At 36.6% G+C, this 18,558-nt stretch overlaps 1 protein-coding gene across 9 annotated transcripts in view; it reads right to left on the bottom strand.

The window, feature by feature from the left end:
- Nucleotides 1-2,182: 2,182 nt before the first annotated feature.
- The window catches only part of DDIAS (DNA damage induced apoptosis suppressor), a 29,870-nt gene continuing 13,494 nt past the window's right edge, over nucleotides 2,183-18,558 (bottom strand). For 3 of the 9 annotated variants that reach the window (XR_013362316.1, XR_013362318.1, XR_013362319.1), the window contains 5 exons: nucleotides 17,255-17,416; nucleotides 15,933-16,050; nucleotides 12,281-14,793; nucleotides 11,849-11,975; nucleotides 2,183-5,448 (listed from right to left, as the gene is read on the bottom strand). Coding sequence is in view for 2 of the 9 variants with exons in the window: in XM_077867230.1 (XP_077723356.1) it covers nucleotides 12,316-14,793; nucleotides 15,933-16,050; nucleotides 17,255-17,416 (2,758 nt within the window). In the remaining 7 variants the exon portion in view is untranslated. Of the gene's footprint in view, nucleotides 5,449-11,848; nucleotides 11,976-12,275; nucleotides 14,794-15,932; nucleotides 16,051-17,254; nucleotides 17,417-18,558 lie in introns of those variants that run through there. The other 6 variants (XR_013362315.1, XR_013362320.1, XR_013362317.1 and 3 more) reach the window with 4 other exon arrangements.

Genomic DNA, 18,558 nt, shown 5'->3' with positions numbered 1-18,558 from the left:
CATGTGAAGTATAATATGTCATCAAAGTAAGTAAAAGCAAATAAGCTTTTAGTACACTAATGTCCTTCAGCATGAAGTGGAATGTGCTCTGAATTTGGGCACCTGAATTTGTTTATTCTCTAATTGGCTAACCTTGGACAAGTCGTTTAACATTTTGCATCATAGATTTCTCCTCTGTAAAATAAGGGACTAGATTAAATAATCTTTAAGGCCTTCTTATTGTAATACTAAATAAGACTACTCTGTTGTATTCAGAATATGAAGGTTTTATGCTAATTATTTCTAATGAAGAGAAAGATGCTTTATATGAAGATATAGTGGAAGGAGTATTACACTGAGAATCAGGAGACATAAATTCTAGTCTTTGATAATGACAGGCTGTGTGACTTTGGGCTAATCATTTAATTCCAAGCCTTGATTTTCTCAACTACAAAATACACACTAGATTAGATAGATATCTTTAAGGTCCCTTCTAAAACACATTATATGATTCTATATTCTTTGGATATATCACTTAAGATCTTATCTTTCACAATTAGGGATGAAACTACTTACTAATAAGGCATTCGTTCACTTATTTATTTATTTATTTATTTATTTATTTATTTATTTATTTATTTATTTTCACCCATTCATTTATTCACAGTTTACTAGTATATGCTATAGGTCAGGTGTGGGAATCTGTGTCCCCCCCCCGTACTGCAGGAGTCACTGATTTCTTCTTTTTCTTGAAATTCATCCCCTCTCCAGTCCTTTCCTCTTACCCTGTGTTGGGATATGCATTTGAGAAATGAATGTCTTGGATTAAGACAGTACTGTGGGTCATAGAATATGGTAGAGTTAACAGGATGATAAAAGGATCAAACCTGATTTTGGACTTCCTGACATGGTGTTCTTTAGTTAGTTGAGTATAGACAACCTGTAATCTTGTTTGACATTATAAATTTAGTGTTTATAAAATATTGGGCTTTACAAAATCACTTACTATAATTTTATGCTACTGTCTAATTACAGCTCTTCTACACATGATATAAAACTCTTACTTTTGCTCTCTTAGCACCTTCATGAAAAAGATGTTACATTGTTGAATTTCTCTCCTGAATATACATGCTGTGGTTTTAAGTGTTCTATTACTAATATTAATCTGAACCACATGAAATTTGTTTTTTAGGTTAGAACCAGTCATATATGAAAATTTCATATCATTCTAATATGATCTAGTATGCTGTAAAAGCTGCAAATCATGAGGTAAATACCATTAGCTAGAGAAGAAATTTTGACTCTTCCGTGTTTTCATTCTATTTTGTTTTTTCCCACTAAGGCAATTTGGACAAGTTATTTCACCATGAACATTGTTTTTCTCCATTGGTTAAATAGGATAAATTGTAAACTTGAATAGGATTTTAAAATACTTATGCAAATAATCAGATCATTGGAAAAAAAGTATGAATGTGGTTTATTCTTCAAATACATAAATGTTTAAATCATTGTGCTTCTCATTTGGGGTATGTAATGCTCAGGTACAGAATTCCTTGGCAAATTGGAAATTAGTGTTTTGAAAAACTTTTGAGGAGAACTTAGTTGATTCAATTATTCTACATCAGCTAACAGGCAGACTATATCTCATATAAGCTATCTATATACCTCAAAACACATCTGCAGCTGAGAGATGAAACTGGGAGCTATATTTAAACCACAGTCATGTGTCTGTGCTTTTGGCCAGGTGCTCACCTCTGAGTATTTCAATAACTGAAATATCTTATTTCCATTACTTACTTGCAGGAAACCACATGTTAGTAACATAAGACATCCTATCTAAACTTTTCATACCTGAAATTTATTCAGGCTTCCTAGAAAATAGTTCTATTTTCACATCTAGATAAAAATAAGCTTGAAGAAACAGGCTAGTTTGACTTTGATCTTAGAGATGAAACCACAAGGGCTAACAACTGCATGTGGCCTAACACTCTACAAAGTTTATCCATGCTCATATTCACATTTAATCCTCCTGGTAACCTTGTGAAGTATTTTCTGCAGCTGGAGTAGAAAGTACACACGTTTCAATGGAAGACAAAGATTAAGACCCTGCTTTGAACGTGGGAAGCATTCCAAACAAAAAGAATGAAGAGTACAAAAGCCTTTGGTCAAAGCATCTGTATTACTTTGGGCAAGTTACTTAGCCCCTTTATCTTGCTTTCATCATTATAAAATGAGGATCTCAATGCCGGCCTTCAATTATTTGTCAAACACTTGCTGTGCACCAAGAAGTGTTCTAGTCATTGAAACTATAGCAGTGAACAAAATATAAAAACTTACTTTAATGGAAATATCATAGCATAGAAAATAATACATAGTAATGTCTGATGGTAATTACTGTGAAGAAAATAAACCAAGGCAAGGGAGAGAAGCATTGATGGTGGAGTGTCACTCTTTTATACAAGGTGGTTATGGAGAGGTTGCATCGATAGTCTTTTGAAAATAGACTTGCAGGAAAAGTGGGAATGGTGTGCCTATTTTTGTGAAAGTGTTCTAGGCAGAGGGAACAGAATGTACAAAGACCTTAAGGCAAAAGAATTACAGTATGGCTAAAACAAATAAGAGAGGGGTAAAAGGGAGATGAGGTTTGAGGGGAGTGGTGATACGGATCATAGCAGCCCTTGGAAGGTTTTGAGTAGGCTAGTGATTTGACTTATATTTTAATAGACTGCTGCTATGTTAAGAGTAGATTATAAAAGGGTAAAAGTAGAAGCAGGGAGATCATTTGGAAGATGATTGGTATAATCCACATGAAAGAAGGTGACTTCGGCCATAGGGGTAGGTATGGAGATTGTGTGTTTACATTCTGGATATATTTTATTTAACGGTTTTCTTCAATTGAGGTGTAACTGACATATATTAGTTTCAGGTATACAACATATTTGATGTATGTATGTATGTATATATTGTCAAATGAACACCACAATAAGTCTAGTTAACATCCTAAACACACAGTTATAATTTTTTTTGGTCACGATGAGAACTATAATTTTTTATTATAGAAAATGTCAAAGTATTAGAGTATAATGAACTTCCATATACACAGACACATAGCCCACTTTCAACAATCATCAGCTCATGGTCAATCTGGTTTCTTCCATATTCCTACTTATTTTTTCCATTCTGTATTATTTTGAGGCAGGGCCCACACATCACATAATTTCATCTAGAAATATTTCCATATGTATCATTAAAATACAAGTGTTTCAAAAACAATCACAATATCATAATCATACCTAAAAAGCTTTTTAAAAAAAGATCTTATTTTTTTTATTCAGAGACACAGAGAGAGAATGAGAGGCAGAGACACAGGCAGAGGGAAAAGCAGGCTCCATGCAGAGAGCCTGACGTGGAACTCGATCCAGGGTCTCCAGGATCATGCCCCGGGCTGCAGGCGGCACTAAACCGCTGCGCCACCGGGGCTGCCCTAAAAAAAAGATTTTAGACAAGAGAGCAAGCAAGCAAGCGTGGGGTAGGAAGGGGCTGAGAGAAAGAATCCAAGTAGACTCTGCGCTCAGTGTGGAGCCAAACATGAGGCTTGACCTCACAACCTGGCCCTCAGCAAACTGCGCTACCCAGATGCCACAATATCTAAAAAAGTTTTAAATAGTTTTTAAAAATATTTAAACATGGATTTTTTATGTATTTTAAAAAGAGAGCCTACAGGTCTTGCTCATTTTTTAAAAAAAGATTTTATTTATTTATTCATGATAGACACAGAGAGACAGAGACAGAGACATAGGCAGAGGGAGGAAGCAGGCTCCATGCAGGGAGCCCGACACGGGACTCAATCCTGGGACTCCAGGATCATGCCTTGGGCCAAAGGCAGTCGCTAAACCTCTGAGCTACCCAGGGATCCCCTTGCTCATGGTTTTAAGTGTGAAAAAATAAGAATCAAGCATGACTGTAAAGTTTTTGGCTTAAGCAACTAGTAATGTTTCATTGACATTTGCTCACATGAGAAACACTGCAAAAGGAGGAATTTGAGTGGGTATGGTGAACCAGGAATTTGGTTTAGGATGTGTTGAGTTTGGAATGTCTATTAGATATCCAAATAAGAGATACTGAGTTGGTAGCTGTATATATGTGCTTGAGATCTGGGGAGAGATCAGGCTGGAAATAGAAATTTAGGAGTCAATAAGTATGGAAAGTCTTAGATTGACATCATTAAAGAAGTTAGTATAAATGGAGAGTTCTGAGGAATGGACCCTGGGGCACTCCAACATTTAGTTAGCGACAGGAAAAGAACCAGCAAAGGAGACTGAATGGGGCAGCCTCGGTGGCTCAGCAGTTTAGCGCCACCTTCAGCCCACGGCGTGATCCTGGGGACCCAGGGTGGAGTCCCACATTGGTTTCCCTGCATGGAGCCTGCTTCTCCCTCTGCCTGTGTCTCTGCCTCTCTCTGTGTCTCTCATGAATAAATAAATAAAAAATCTTAAAAAACAATAAAAAGGAGACTGAACGTATGACCAGTAAAATAGGAAAATGAAGAGCAGTGTTCTGAAAGCCTAGTGAAGAAAATATTCCAAGGAGATGTGATCAACTGTGTCAAATGCTGCTGAAAGAATCACTGAATGAGTTCAGGAGAAACAGAAGAGAGGAAAAGGACTATGGGATAAACTTTTAGGCAGTTTTTGCTGATAAGGGGTGTCAAAGAATGAGGCCAAATGTTTTTATTTTTTAAAAAGATTTTATTTATTTGATAGAGTGAGTGACTTGACACAGGAGAGGAAGACAGAATCTGGATTGGTGTCGCTGAGTACACAAGGGGAAGAATTGACTTTGAGTTATTCAAAGACACTTCATATAAATGAGCAGGAGGGAATGCAGGGTCTCTGGGCACCTAGGTGTAGGAGTGAGACAGGGAGAATGTGAGATAATATATAGGAGTACATAACACAGAGGAGGCATACAAATATTAGCTCTCTCCATTTGGGGCTTTCACAAAATGAGTTAATGCTAACAACCTAGAGCTACAGATAGCATTTTTACTAATTCACAGGTCATGGAGAAGAGAATTGGGTAGCTTTGGAAAATTGTGAAAGGCAAAATGTAGATGGAATACTGATACATGTGGTGTATTGGTTAGGATTACTTGGCTATATATAATTGAAAAAAAAAAAAAGAAAAAACAAGACAGGGTTTCTTTTTCTCATGTGAAAGAAATCTAGAGGTTGGCAGCCCGGGACTAATACTGTGCTCTCATTGTGTTGTCAGTGGGGTATCTCTCAACTCTTGCCTCTAATTTCAAGATGAACGTGTTGTTTAAGATGGGTGCTATAGCCCTACCCATCATGTCGCTCTCCCAGGAATGGGAAGGAAGGTAGAAGGGCTTGATCTCTTCAATCCATAGAGACTTCTTGGAAGTTCCATGCAACACTTCTATTTATAGCTCTCTGGCCAGAACTTGGCCTGTAAGGAAAGTGGGAAACAGTCTTTCAAGAGACAAACACTTAGTAAAATATGGGTTTTATTAAAAGGAAGAAGCAGAGAACTGATGTCAGGGTAGATGTTAGTACCTGTGGGAAGAACATGGTTTTATAGCTAAAACTTCTGTTTGAACTCCAGCTGTATCATATACTGATTATGACCTTGAATAAGTAATTTCATCCCTGTGCCTCAGTTTTCTCTTCTCTAAAACTGAGCCAATACCACCTACTATATGTTATTCTGAAGATTAAATGAATAATACAAGTAATGTGCCACAGTGTTTGGCATTTAATAGGCACACAGTAAATGATACTACCATGAAATAGAAAATTAGTTAACTAGCAGTCCATTAAGAGATACTATCCTAATCTTTTCAGGTGGCTTTAACAAAGTACCATAGACTGACTAGTGTATAAACACCAAAAATAAAAATTTTCTTTTTAAGTTATCTCTACAGCCAATAAGAGGCTCAAAGCCACAACTCTAAGATCAAGAGTCGCATGTTCCACCACCGGAGCCAACAAGGGCCCCAATACCTGAAATTATTTCTCACGGTTCTGGAGGCTGCAAAGTCCAAAATCAAGGGGCTTGTAGATTCCATGTCTGGTGAGGGCCTGTTTCCTGGTTTATAGATGGCTGTCTTTTTATTATGGCATGACAGGAGTGAGGGAACTCTGTGACCTTTCTTATAGGATTACTAATCTCATTTATGAGAGCTGTACTCCCCTGACCTCATCACCTCCCCAAAGCACCACCTCCATATACTATCACACTGGGGATTAGGTTTCAACATATGAATTGAAACCTAATGCAATCTATAGCAGATGTGGTAGAGTTCAGGCAGACTGGCTGCTCAGTCGCAGGTTTAACGTCATCAACTTCTCCTTTGTTCCTTAAGAAATACCCAAAGGTCAAGGAGAGTTGGAACACACTGTTAATGGCATTTATTGACTCCAGTTAACTTTGTCATATCCATTCAGCTTGTTCAAATTAATATCTGACCAAATGCTTTCAATCTCTTCATCTGGTACCAACCAAACTGCAAACCATGAGATAAATAATCTAGTTAAGGCCTACAAAAATAGGACTACTTTGCCAAACACATGTACCTCAGGTTTAGATCTCCAGAGTGGGAAAATGATTCTCAGCCACTCATTTTTATGTCTGTTTTAGACATCTTGGATGACATCTGTCACTAACCTCAACCTTAGATTATGTGAATATGGCCTTTAAAAGCAAATAAACAAAAACTTGAACAATAAACAAAAACTTGAGTTTTTCCATCAAGAGAACTTCAATTAAAGAAATTCTGAAGGGTAGGTTTCAGACCAAAGAAAAGTGAAGGTACAAGATGCAAGATAAATTAAAGAGCAAAGAAAAAGGCAAGTATGTAGGTAAACCCAAAAACAAAACAAAAATAAAGAAATGAATAAACTAGTATCTGATAGGGTAAAAAATAGAGAATTAATATTAATGATAAATTTAAGAGAAGGGTAAATGGATTGAAAATGACTGAAGGTCTTTTGGATAGGATTATAGGCATTGATTAGACTTACACTTTGAAAACTAAGGGTGCGTGGTTTAATTTCTATGGTAAAAACAAAAAGAAACAGCACTTAATCACCAAACCTAGAAGAAAAACAAGAATGATAGCAGAAAAATAAACAACCAGAAAAGAAAGAAGGAAAGAATCCACAGGCAGGATAAATAGGAAATATGAAAGAAGATAAGCCTAAATATATTTTGATTATATTGTTAATGGATTAAATGTTCAGTTAGAGGAAAAAGAATGTTAAACTGGACAACACCACAAAACCCAACTAAGAGTTTTATAGGAAACATATCTAAGACATAAAGATACTGGGAAATAAAAAGGAATGGAAAACAAACAAAACCCCAAAACCTCTTACAAATACTAATCAAAACAAGCTAATGCAGTACAATGGTAAGTGGATATTAGCAAATAAAAAAGCATTCATGGTGGGGCACCTGTCTGGCTTGTCCATAGAGTGTGCAACTGGTAATCTCAGGGTAGTGGGTGTAAGCCCCATGTTGGGTGTAGAGATTACTTAAAAAAAAAAAATCATGGTGATGAGATTTCTTTTTTTTTTTTTTTTTTTTTTTGGTGAGGAGATTTCAAGATGTACTTTTCAGTCTATCAGGAAGATACAAAATTGAAGTTGTGCCTAATAATAGACTCAAAAAAAAAAAAAAACCTGACTAAAGTGCAAAACACATTCACAATCATAGAGGGAAATTTAAAAATATCTCCTTCAATAATTGATAGAATGGGGGAAAATCAGTCCAAGTAATTTGCACAAGATTAACCTAATATATATGTACAAAATACTGCGTCCACTAACTGCAGAATACATGTTCTTCTCAAGCATATATGGCATTTTTACAAAAACTGACTATAGATGGGGCCACAGAACAAGTCTCCACAAATCAAAAGTCTCTGAAATAATATAGAATACATTTTCTGACCACAGTGTAATTTAGGTAGAAGTCATCAATAAAGAGGTAACTAGGAAAAAAAACACATATGCTTGAAAATTAAGAAAAACACATTTGTAAAAAATTCATGGGTCAAAGAAACCACATGTAAATTATTAAACACTTCAAACTGAATGATAACAAAAATACTAACATACAAATGGAATCTCAGGAGAAAGTCTAGACAGAAGACAGACTTTGGATTAAACAGACTATGGTAACTGTAGATAAATGGATAAATTCGACCAAAGTATATGTAGAAGGGCCAATAACAGAACAGTGACAGGTACCATCTTTTAAACTGTAGACAAACAACAAAATAAAGAATAAGAGATGGTCAGATAATATTTCTGAGATCTGAGTATACGGATCCTGCCCCAGCACCCATGCTTCAAGGAGACTGGTGCTTTAGTGTCTTGCTCAGGATTTTTTAGGTTCTCTAGTTCCTGGGACTAAGCAAGGCAGCCTGAGTCCAGACCTGGTCCCACATGGAGATCTGGTTGCTGAAAGTACCTCTCTTAAAATTTTCTGAGTTTCACTTTGGTGCCTGGCATAGGTACCATCTCTCCCTTTTGAGATGGTACCTACCTCCAATCCTCTAACTCATGCTGTGTGGAGCACATGCCACGAGAAGCCCTGGGTCTGAACATTAGACCATTCCTGTGATGAAGCAGTATTTCTTTCACATGACAGTATGTGATTGGGCTGCAAGAATGGTAGTTTGTTTAGATGATTCTATTGGGCAAATGATGAATTCCAGGTTCTGGGCTACCAAATATCATCACTGACCCTTAGGATTAAGTCGTGTGTGTGTGGTCCTGTGCACTGGCTCTCACTAGTCTGTTTCAACTGTGATGCAGTCTGTAGTCTATAGACTTCAGGCTTGTGAGGGTAGTGGCAGTTGTTCTTCACCCTATTCACCACATGCCATTGGCACTAAGGAGATCACTTAACCCTTTGCAGGTATTGCACCTTGTGTCAGGCCAGGCCCTTCTATCTGAGGCCTTTTAAGACTAGTGCTCCACAATGCCAACTGTTCCTTCTAGTCAGTGTCCTCTCTCTTGTTTCAATGGATAGTGATACTGTACTCTCCAAGTTTGGACTTAAGCCACGCTGATGAAGGAATGGACATTCTTTGCACAAATGAAACCACTCTTTTTGCTCCACGCCTGGGCCTCTTGCCTATTATTCCTGGGTGTGACCAAGAGATCACTGTCTAGGAATGCAGTAATTACAGCCTAAAATGTTCAAGAGAAGGCATGGTTGGAATATGTATTCTATGTTTATGCTATAAATATCCAAATGGTAAACATAACCAGAAAATGAATTATTATTCACTTTCTTGCATATTTTATGTAAGATGTGCATTTTTGGTAATCATCAATGAAGCACCACAATGACTTTTGATAGTCATTGGAAGCCAGTATTCAGTGACACAATGGATGCAACATTATCAGCAATGACATAACCAGCATTAAATAGATGGTATGAAAAAAAAAAAAAAAAAAAAAGATGGTATGAGGGAACTTTAGAGACAAGATCCATATAGTTCAATCCAAACAGGTTCTTAAGAGTCATAGCACTGTGAATAACTGCACTACTATTCTTTTATTGCAGTGGAAGATATGAAATTAGCCAGGAATGGCACACCTAACAATAAAGATGAAGAGATGGTTTCTATACACTATAAAGAATCTTCACATGCACTGACTGAACAATAAACATGCCCTTTTTCTCTATTCATTATTCTAAATCTTTACTGACAAAACACTCTACCTTACATGGGCCCATGAATTCTGTAATCCATTTTAAAAATCAAATTGTTTATATAGACAAGGACCCTGATAAAAAAATATCTGCCCCATAGGCAGTCCTGATCAAAGATGAGCAGAAATTGGGCAAAACCAGAAAACATGAGAACAGTAGCTCGGTAAAGGAAGAAGTACAGAGATCAAACAAAATAAGAAATGGCAAACCCATTGGATTTCAGGGTTAGAAAACCGCTGACACTAAAGCCACTGGAGTTGGGAATAAGACTGTAGCAGGTTAAACAGTGAATGGTGTGAAAGTTGACAATGACTATTTTTTAAAGAAGACTGGCTATGAACAAGAGTAGCTAGCAGGGAGGTAGCAAGGAGTATTATATAGAGTATCAAAAAGAATGAGTGCAATTGAATAAAAAAAGTACTTTTATAATAGTGAGATCTGGTAGGCACCAACTGAACTAAGCAATCTAATTTACTATCACTAATAGACAGTTTGCCCCTGTCTCCTAATGTGATTCAACATGAAGTATACCACATAACTCATGAAGTATCTCTGCCAAAACCTGACTCTAATCAAGACAGTCTTATAGGAAATACTGGGGGACAAAGAAACAAGGAACTGATACTATAAAGTAAATATACAAATCTAAAATGTGGGACATTCTACAAAAGAATGGTCTGATTTCTTCAAAAAAGTCAACGTGGTGAAAAATAAAGTCCTAGGAAAAATAGCAAGAAACACAATGAAACTCCATGGATGAAGCTTAATAAAATTCTGATTATTTTTTTAAAATATGTTATTTATTTATTCATGAGAGACACACAGAGAGAGAGAGGCAGAGACACAGGCAGAGGGAGAAGCAGGTCCCATGCAGGGAGCCCGACATGGGACTTGATCCCGGGACTCCAGGATCACGCCCTGGGCCAAAGGCAGACACTAAACCACTGAGCCACCCAGGGATCCCCCTAAAATCCTGACTAAACACCATCAACAATTATAAGACAATCTAGGGCAAGTAGAAAAATTTGAATATGGGCTGAATATTAGATGATATTGGATAATTAGTTATTATTCTTTGGTGTGATGATACTGAAATTACGTAGAAGAAAAAGTCCTTACTTTAAGGAAACTCAAAGTATCTGGGAGTGAAATGTATCTGTAGCTTGTCTTTAAATAGTTCATCAAAAACAACTATACATCTATATAGATATAGTAAGAGCAAATACACATACACAGAAGGCACAATGTTAAGAATGACTCAATCTAAGTGGTATATATAGATGTTATTTCACTATTATTCCAACTTTTCTGTATTTGTAAACTTTTTAAAAAATGATTATTTATATATGTATATTCATGAGAGACACAGAGAGAGGCAGAGACATGGGCAGAGGGAGAAGCAGGCTCCCTGTGGGAAGCTTGATGCCGGACTTGATCCCAGGACCCCAGAATCATGACCTGAGCTGAAAGCAGATGCTCAACCATTGAGCCACCTAGGCATCCCATGTATTTGTAAATTTTCAAAGTAAAAAGTTGGAAAGTGGGGAGAGAGCCAAAAATTAGTAGTAAAAAAGCAAAGATGGGTGTAATAATCAACAGCCCCAAAAGAAAGATTAGCAGTAAGTAGAAGGTGTGCATAATATTCTGAGATTAAAGAAGCTGTGGATGAATACAGAGAAGTGGGTAGCTATGGGTGTGGGTAGTTGAGGAACACCAAGTGATCTCAATCTTCTTCATATGCAGGGGGCAAGGAGAGTAGTCTAGGTTGGAGGTATGAAGAGTGTACATTTGGAAGAAGTGCTCTGGTGAATGGCAAAGACATAAGATTTCATTATTTGTAAAAGATTTCACAGGGTACAGCTGAGGTGCTGCTAAGGAGAATCTAGAATCTACTCATTTTTGCTCCTCCAAGCTCTGCAAGCTTAAACCTATCATAGAACTCACCAGATGTTTACTGTTTACTAGACCACGAGTTTCTTGAGGGAATGGGCCTGACTTTCATTTTCGAAGTCCTAGCATGTAGCCCAGTATCTGGTATGAGGTAACCATTCAATAAATACTTACTAAATAAAATAACAATGGTTTCACATTTAACTTTAAACAGTAAGTTTTCATTTACCTTTCTTATCCTCAGCCCATAGATGTTGCTGGGTTAATTGAATCTCCATGAGACTACTGATCTCGTAGCTTTGTATCACAAACTCAGCATGGTAGTTGGCCCTAATACATAGCAGGCATTTTCTGAGCTGTGCAGAACAATTAAGACTTTAAGTTTTGGTTTGCAAAATCTTTATTTCTGAATGTAAATGTGATCTTAATAAATACTTTTAACAAGCAAAATTAACAGTATCATTAACGGACAATCAACAATGTAAAATAAAGTGCCAAAGTATTTGAACGAGTGTATTCTGGATAAAATGCTGGGAAAAACAATGGCTTTACATTTTAAAAAGTACAACAATGCCTATTTTCTATTTGCTTCTGTTCGGGTTTTTACAACTTAACATTGCTTTCCATACCACGGGAGGCAAAAGCTTCCAAACAGACTTACCTTTACAAGCTTAGCAGTTGGGTTCAGGTGACTTTTTATGAAAATAATTCAGGAGACCAACTGCTTTTTGTCTCAGGCACGGAAGGTGGCCAATTTTCTGAAAATGGAAAGCAACACTGGACTTCTGAACAAGATCCAACTCCCAAACCTGAGTCTTTGGAAAGCCAACCTGAATTCATTATTCGTTTGACGCATTTCAGTTTCTTTCTTGGTAACTCTTCTTCATCAGGAGAATCACAGGCAGCAGAGCATTTCCTTAGACCCATCACTTGGAATCCAAGAATTTCTGAAGGAAATACTTTTTTTGTGGTAGGAGGGATCCATTCATTATCACTTTCAGAACACTCAGCAATAAGACTATTGTTGAAAACCTCTGGTTGTATAATACCAGATTTAACAGGGCTTCTGAATTTCTGGCTGGGTGTCTTTACATTGTTTGGACAGCTTGGGGTGGCTTGCTGAGCATCATTTTCAGAGGAAATCTGCCTTTTTTTATAGCTAGCATCAAGATCCGTATAAAAGGCAAGTACGTTTTTCAAAGTTCCTTTCATCTCATGAATTCTTGTTTGGTGGAATCCTGCAACTGGAGTTGACTGTGAACATGGAACAAAGTCTTGGCTATCTCCAAAATCATATTCTGAATCTGACTGAAAACGAGGTGGAGAAGAGCAGATTCTTGGGCACACAGAGGCAGATATGCTTTGTGAAGACAACTTCTGTGAAGACTGGTTGGAATTCTTAGGAAGTGATCTCAGTGAGAAATTTGATTCTGTACGATGACTTTCTGCCAAAGATTTTCCCCACTGTAGCAAAATGTTCTGTGACTTTTTGGCAATTTCTGTCGTAATGTCCATTTCTTTAGCACTATCATCAAAGAGATCGGCAGAAGCATTATAGCTACCTTCATGATCAGAATAGTTCTGTGTTGAGTTATTGATACCTCCACAAGGCATTTCTTTCAGTGTATTTGTACTTCTATTTGGACTACTGCAAAGAGTTTCTAAAGGATATGTAAGTTTTCTGCAGATTGTAAAACTGTCACCTTGGTTCTTTGGCCACCCACAATGTTGTTTATTTTCTAAACTGCAAAGGTCAGAAACATTATTATATCTCCTTGAACACAAAGTTACCAACTTTTCACTCATTTCTGAAAGTGATTTTACTCCACATCTTTTGAAATATTTGCTATTGAGACAAGAATGGTCACTCTCTGAGGTACTGTGCCTAAGTATAGTTTCAGCTTTATGTGATGGAATTCTGGTAGATTTAAGAGTACCTATTGTTCCTGAACCTTTTGAAGATGGAAACAGAGCTGACAGATAAGCATTTGGTGGCAAATATTCGGAAATATCACTTCCATTACTACTTATAGAAACAGCCTCCGCTGTGTCATTTGACTGTGACTCCTTCTGAACAGTAGGACTTGGATTTTCTTCACAGTTGGAAAGGACTTTGCTATAGCTTGCTTTGATTGTTGCTTGAGATAATCTTAAAGCTATAGGTGGTGTATGTAAGTCTCCAGTAGTTCTCTGGGAAGTCACAGATAACTTGCTGTGGTCTGCATGTAATCTATCGATGTCATTATCTAGATGACATTTTCTACTACTGGCATCTCTCTGGGTTATAGCAATTTCACTTTTGACAAATGCCAGAAACTCATTCAGGCTTTCAGAGAATGGCAGATCATCCCAAATCTCAGGGTCACAGTCCTGGGAACCACTAACTATCTCTTCAAGTCTGAGTGATGAAGGTGGACAACATGTAGATCTCTTCTGAAGGCTAAAGGGCTTATCTAAATCATGATACTGGTGATATGTTAGCTCATGTGGGGAATACTTATTAATTTCCACAGCACTATGGAAGGATTTTTTATTACTTGACTCCAGGGGCTCTTGCATTTTCAAAGGGGAAAAATCAGAGTCAGTAACTCTGATTTCATGACTGCTAGTGACTGCACTGGGCTGATAAGCTTGTAAGCCAACTTCTTCACTCAACTTCTGTGCTGTGCTCTTTTTATCCATGTATGAAATAAGGCTCCAAGAACCCTGAAAGGCATCATGACACCTATTAGAACCAGTGGCCTCTGCAAAAGAGATGTGCTTTCTGTTCTGGTGAAGAGTATCAATGGCCTTGCTTTGTTCTAAAGCTGAAAAATCATTTGTTAGGTGTGAAAGAGTGGAAGTGAGTTCAAGTGATGCCTGCCAGAATCTTGAAAAATTATCTCTTCCATGGGACTTGAAAATTTCAGGGCCACATATGCTGCTGAGATCACTATTTGTCTGTTCTAAAGCAAGTAAGTGGCTATTTGATGCCTGGGAGCTGCCATCAAGTTTCCTGGAATCAGAGAGTTGCAAAAGCTGATGGAAGTAGTCAATGACAGTCAAGCCTGCAACACCCGGGTCTGGTAGAACAATCTGGCATGCTACTAATGCTTTAACTTCTCTCTTGCGGTCAGAGCATTGCTTTAAGGAGTTATTGGAATCTGAACCTTGTCCGTGTTGGTTTCCAAAATTCTGTGAAAGTAAATGAATTTAAATGACAATAAAATTTTTTTTCCTTTGTCTCAAAGGTGAAACAGGGACTTAACAGATTTAAATGGACACAATTATAACTCCTATCCTCATAATTTCAATACCTGTAGTGTTATAGACAAAGTAGCATAAGGAATAGAAGTAAACCTTAGAGTAAACATTTCTAGTGTTGGGGGCTTTGGTCAAATTATTTAACTTCTCTGAATCTTAGTTCATTTATGTATAAAATAAGGATAAATATGCAGGACTATTGTATTATCAGTAACATGGAAAACTGCAGTGCTAAGCAAATAGTAGTTGCTCAATAGCACCTACTATTGTATTTCTCATTAGCTTCCAGAAACTTTGAATATTTAAGGAAAAGTTCTCACTCATTAAAAAAAAAAAGACAACAAAAACCAAAAACCAAAACCAAACAAAAAAAGGAAAAAAAAAAAAAACACCTAAGATTTTAACAACAAACTCTATAGCTCCTGATTTCACTGTTATTTTGAGTTTTTCTCACTGTTCAGGTGTGGAATGCTATTCCCCCTTTTAAAACCTTGATTCAAGTGTGGGCAAAATTTCTATTTGTTCCCTCTAGCATACATGAGACAGAAAACGATTATTCCTTCAGAGTCAGTATATTCTTAGAACTTCTACAATCACTTTTGTAATTATTTAAGGCCATTCTTCCTACTATTCTTAGAGTAACCAATACTCAGATACTTTGCTTTCATGTTAGTGCTCTCTTCCTTTTACAGATGACAAAATCATACCATTAAAGAGTTAAGTTTTATTACTGCATTTAAACAAAATTTGGAGAGTGAAATAAATACCAAATATCAAAACAAAATATCTAATATTCTGACTTTAAAATAAATTTAAATAAACTTATTTAAACAAAGAAATTTAGATTTTTAAAACTCTGAAAACATTTGAACTGGGCTCTTCTGACTTGAAAGAGGAAGCTCTCACACATGGTATTTTAACAGATCATGTTTAGCCTATTTTTATACAGTTTAAAGTGCTTCTACAGACCCTCACATTTATGACTCCTAAAGACTATTCTGAAAATTCAAATCATTTTATTACAATGGAAATGCTAACAGAATATTAAAAAGAAAGCTAGTCTCAATTACCGTCACTCCAAAAATAAAACTTTGTCCAACAAAGCGAATTTCAACTGCTTTAGTTAACAGATTATGAATTGCATCATGGTCCAGTGTTTCTGAAATCTCATTAGGATCTTGAATGTACCTTGGAGAGAAAATTAAAAATGTGAAGACAAAAGCTTTGAAATTTTAACTTGCCATACAATTAGTCTGATAATGCAGCATAAACCTTTTGAGTTACATATAGAAAAAAAAGGCTCAAAGCAGATGACTTCCGAGTAATCAGGCTAAACATTTATTCCAATAGTGGCAAAGAAGTAGTGGTGGGATCTCTAGCCCTCAAAGCAGAAGGAAGTCTTTCTTCCCTTGGTAATCAGTTTGCTCTCAACTACAAGGAAATGGACAGAGATTTCCTCTGTCAAGTAATTAGGGGAAGAGGGTAGAAGACTTAAGGAAAGAAAAAGCTTTAATTGCTTATGTCATTCTTATATCTCAGGATACCTTAATAGGTGAAACTATGCAGATGAAGTTGTGATACAAGTGAAATGACAAAATTTCAACCTCTGATATGCAAATTATTATTATTTTTAAAAAGATTTTATTCATTTATTCATGAGAGACACAGAGAGAGAGGCAGAGACACAGGCAGAGGGAGAAGCAGGCTCCATGCAAGGAGCCCGATGTGGGACTCGATCCTGGGAATCCAGGATCACGCCCTGGGCCGAAGGCAGGAGCCAAACTACTGAGCCAGCCAGGGATCCCGATACACAAATTATTCCCTCAATAGCTTCTTCTATCTCAAGGACTTTAGCTACTGGAATGTTAACCTCGATTTAGATATTCCTTTAATTTGAAACAATTTTACTTTCTTTTCTTTTTTTTTTTTTTAAGATTTTTATTTTATTTATTCATAGAGACAGAGAGAGAGGCAGAGACACAGGCAGAGGGAGAAGCAGGCACCACACAGAGAGCCTGATGTGGGACTCGATCTCGGGTCTCCAGGATTACGACCTGGGCTGCAGGCAGCGCTAAACCGCTGCGCCACCGGGGCTGCCCACAATTTTACTTTCTTATCCTTTATTTCTCTAATCTAGATTAGAGTATTGTAAACTAATATTTTTATTACATCTTAATATGCCTTGAATAAAAGGAGCTTAGTTAAACATCATCACAGTATGTAATCAGGAAATGAACACCTTTCTATTTAATTATCTTTTAAAAGGAATTGATAATCTGAGGTCAAGTGATCATCTTTTAACTAAATGCATATTACCTTAAAAACATGTATTTTCAAATTCTACTGATAAGCTAAAGAAGCTGGGTGGGGGAAATGCTTTGAATATTCTTACCTGTGCAAACCATTGGCTGTAAGACCAAAAAATGCATCTAAGCAGCTTCCAAATACAGTAATGACAAACAAGTTGTTTGAGTCTGCAATTTTTAAGGAAAGTTTGTATCTGTAACTGACATTTTCAGCTTTGCCAGTAAAGCCACATTTTGGACAACGAGACCTAGAAGAGTAGAGAGAAAAAAAGTATAGAGATGTTCACTAATTTTTTTTTTATACAATAGAAAGCAAATTTGGAAAAGTAAACATTAAAAATAATATTTTGTATACAAAAGTACTTATATAACATATTCTTAAATGACTTCAGGTCAACATCTTTTGAATTTCTCTATTTATAACAACTACTTTTACTCACTTAAGTTTAGCACCAAATAGAAAACAGAAGGGGTGCCTGGCTGGCTTAGTTGGTAAAGCATGCAACTCCAGATCTCAGGGTAGTGAGTTTGAGCCCCACAGTGGGCATGGAGCTACTTTAAAAAAGAAGAGAAATAACGAAGAAAAATTGTGTGCAGGAGAGAGGGAAGAAGGAAGGTAAGAGAGAAAGGGAAAGGAGATGTTCTTATTAGGTAGCTAAATTACCCTTAACAAATTGAGGTATATTATACTCTGGAATTGGGGGGCAAAGAAAACAATGAAGTGAGCACCACACCAACAGAAGATCTGATGTTTACTGTTTATCTTTTGTTAAGAGAACAGTATCTATTTTTTAAAAAAAACAAAAAATACCCCCAAAAAACCAAAAAATAGTATTTGATAAGAGAATAATGAATTATCTTGAAACATTTGATAAATATTGATAAATATCTAGTTTTATTTTTCTCACCAATATAAGAATAATCTAACAATATAAGAATCAAAGAAGAACACTTACTTCTTTGGAATATGCTGAGAATTTATTAGGTTACCAATATTAGGTGTGAAATATCTTTTTTAACTTGTTTTTAAGGGAGAATTTCTTGTCAAAAACTACTGTGGTCCACTCTAAATCTATTATGTACTAGTCATCTGGTCTTGAGTTACTAAATCACTTAAACCTTATTTTTTTAATCTGTAAAAAACGGGGTTGAGGAATAAAATGTGACAAAGCATAAAAAAGAAAATAAAGAGGGGCGTGTGGGGTGGCACAGTCAACTGAGCATGGGACTCGATTTCAGCTCAGGTTATGATCTGTGGGTGTCGAGATGAAGCCCTGAGTTGGGCTCCAGGCTCACCATGAAGTCCATTTGAGATTTTCTTTCCTTCTCCCTTTGTTCCTCCCCCAACTTGTGCAAGTGTGAGCTCTGTCTCTCAATAAATTCTTAAAAA

This window comes from Canis aureus, chromosome 23 (genome assembly GCF_053574225.1).
Source record: "Canis aureus isolate CA01 chromosome 23, VMU_Caureus_v.1.0, whole genome shotgun sequence".
Taxonomy (NCBI): Eukaryota; Metazoa; Chordata; class Mammalia; order Carnivora; family Canidae; genus Canis; species Canis aureus.
The sequence above is the reverse complement of the archived record's forward strand: the minus strand, read 5'-3'. Positions and strand labels throughout refer to the sequence as shown.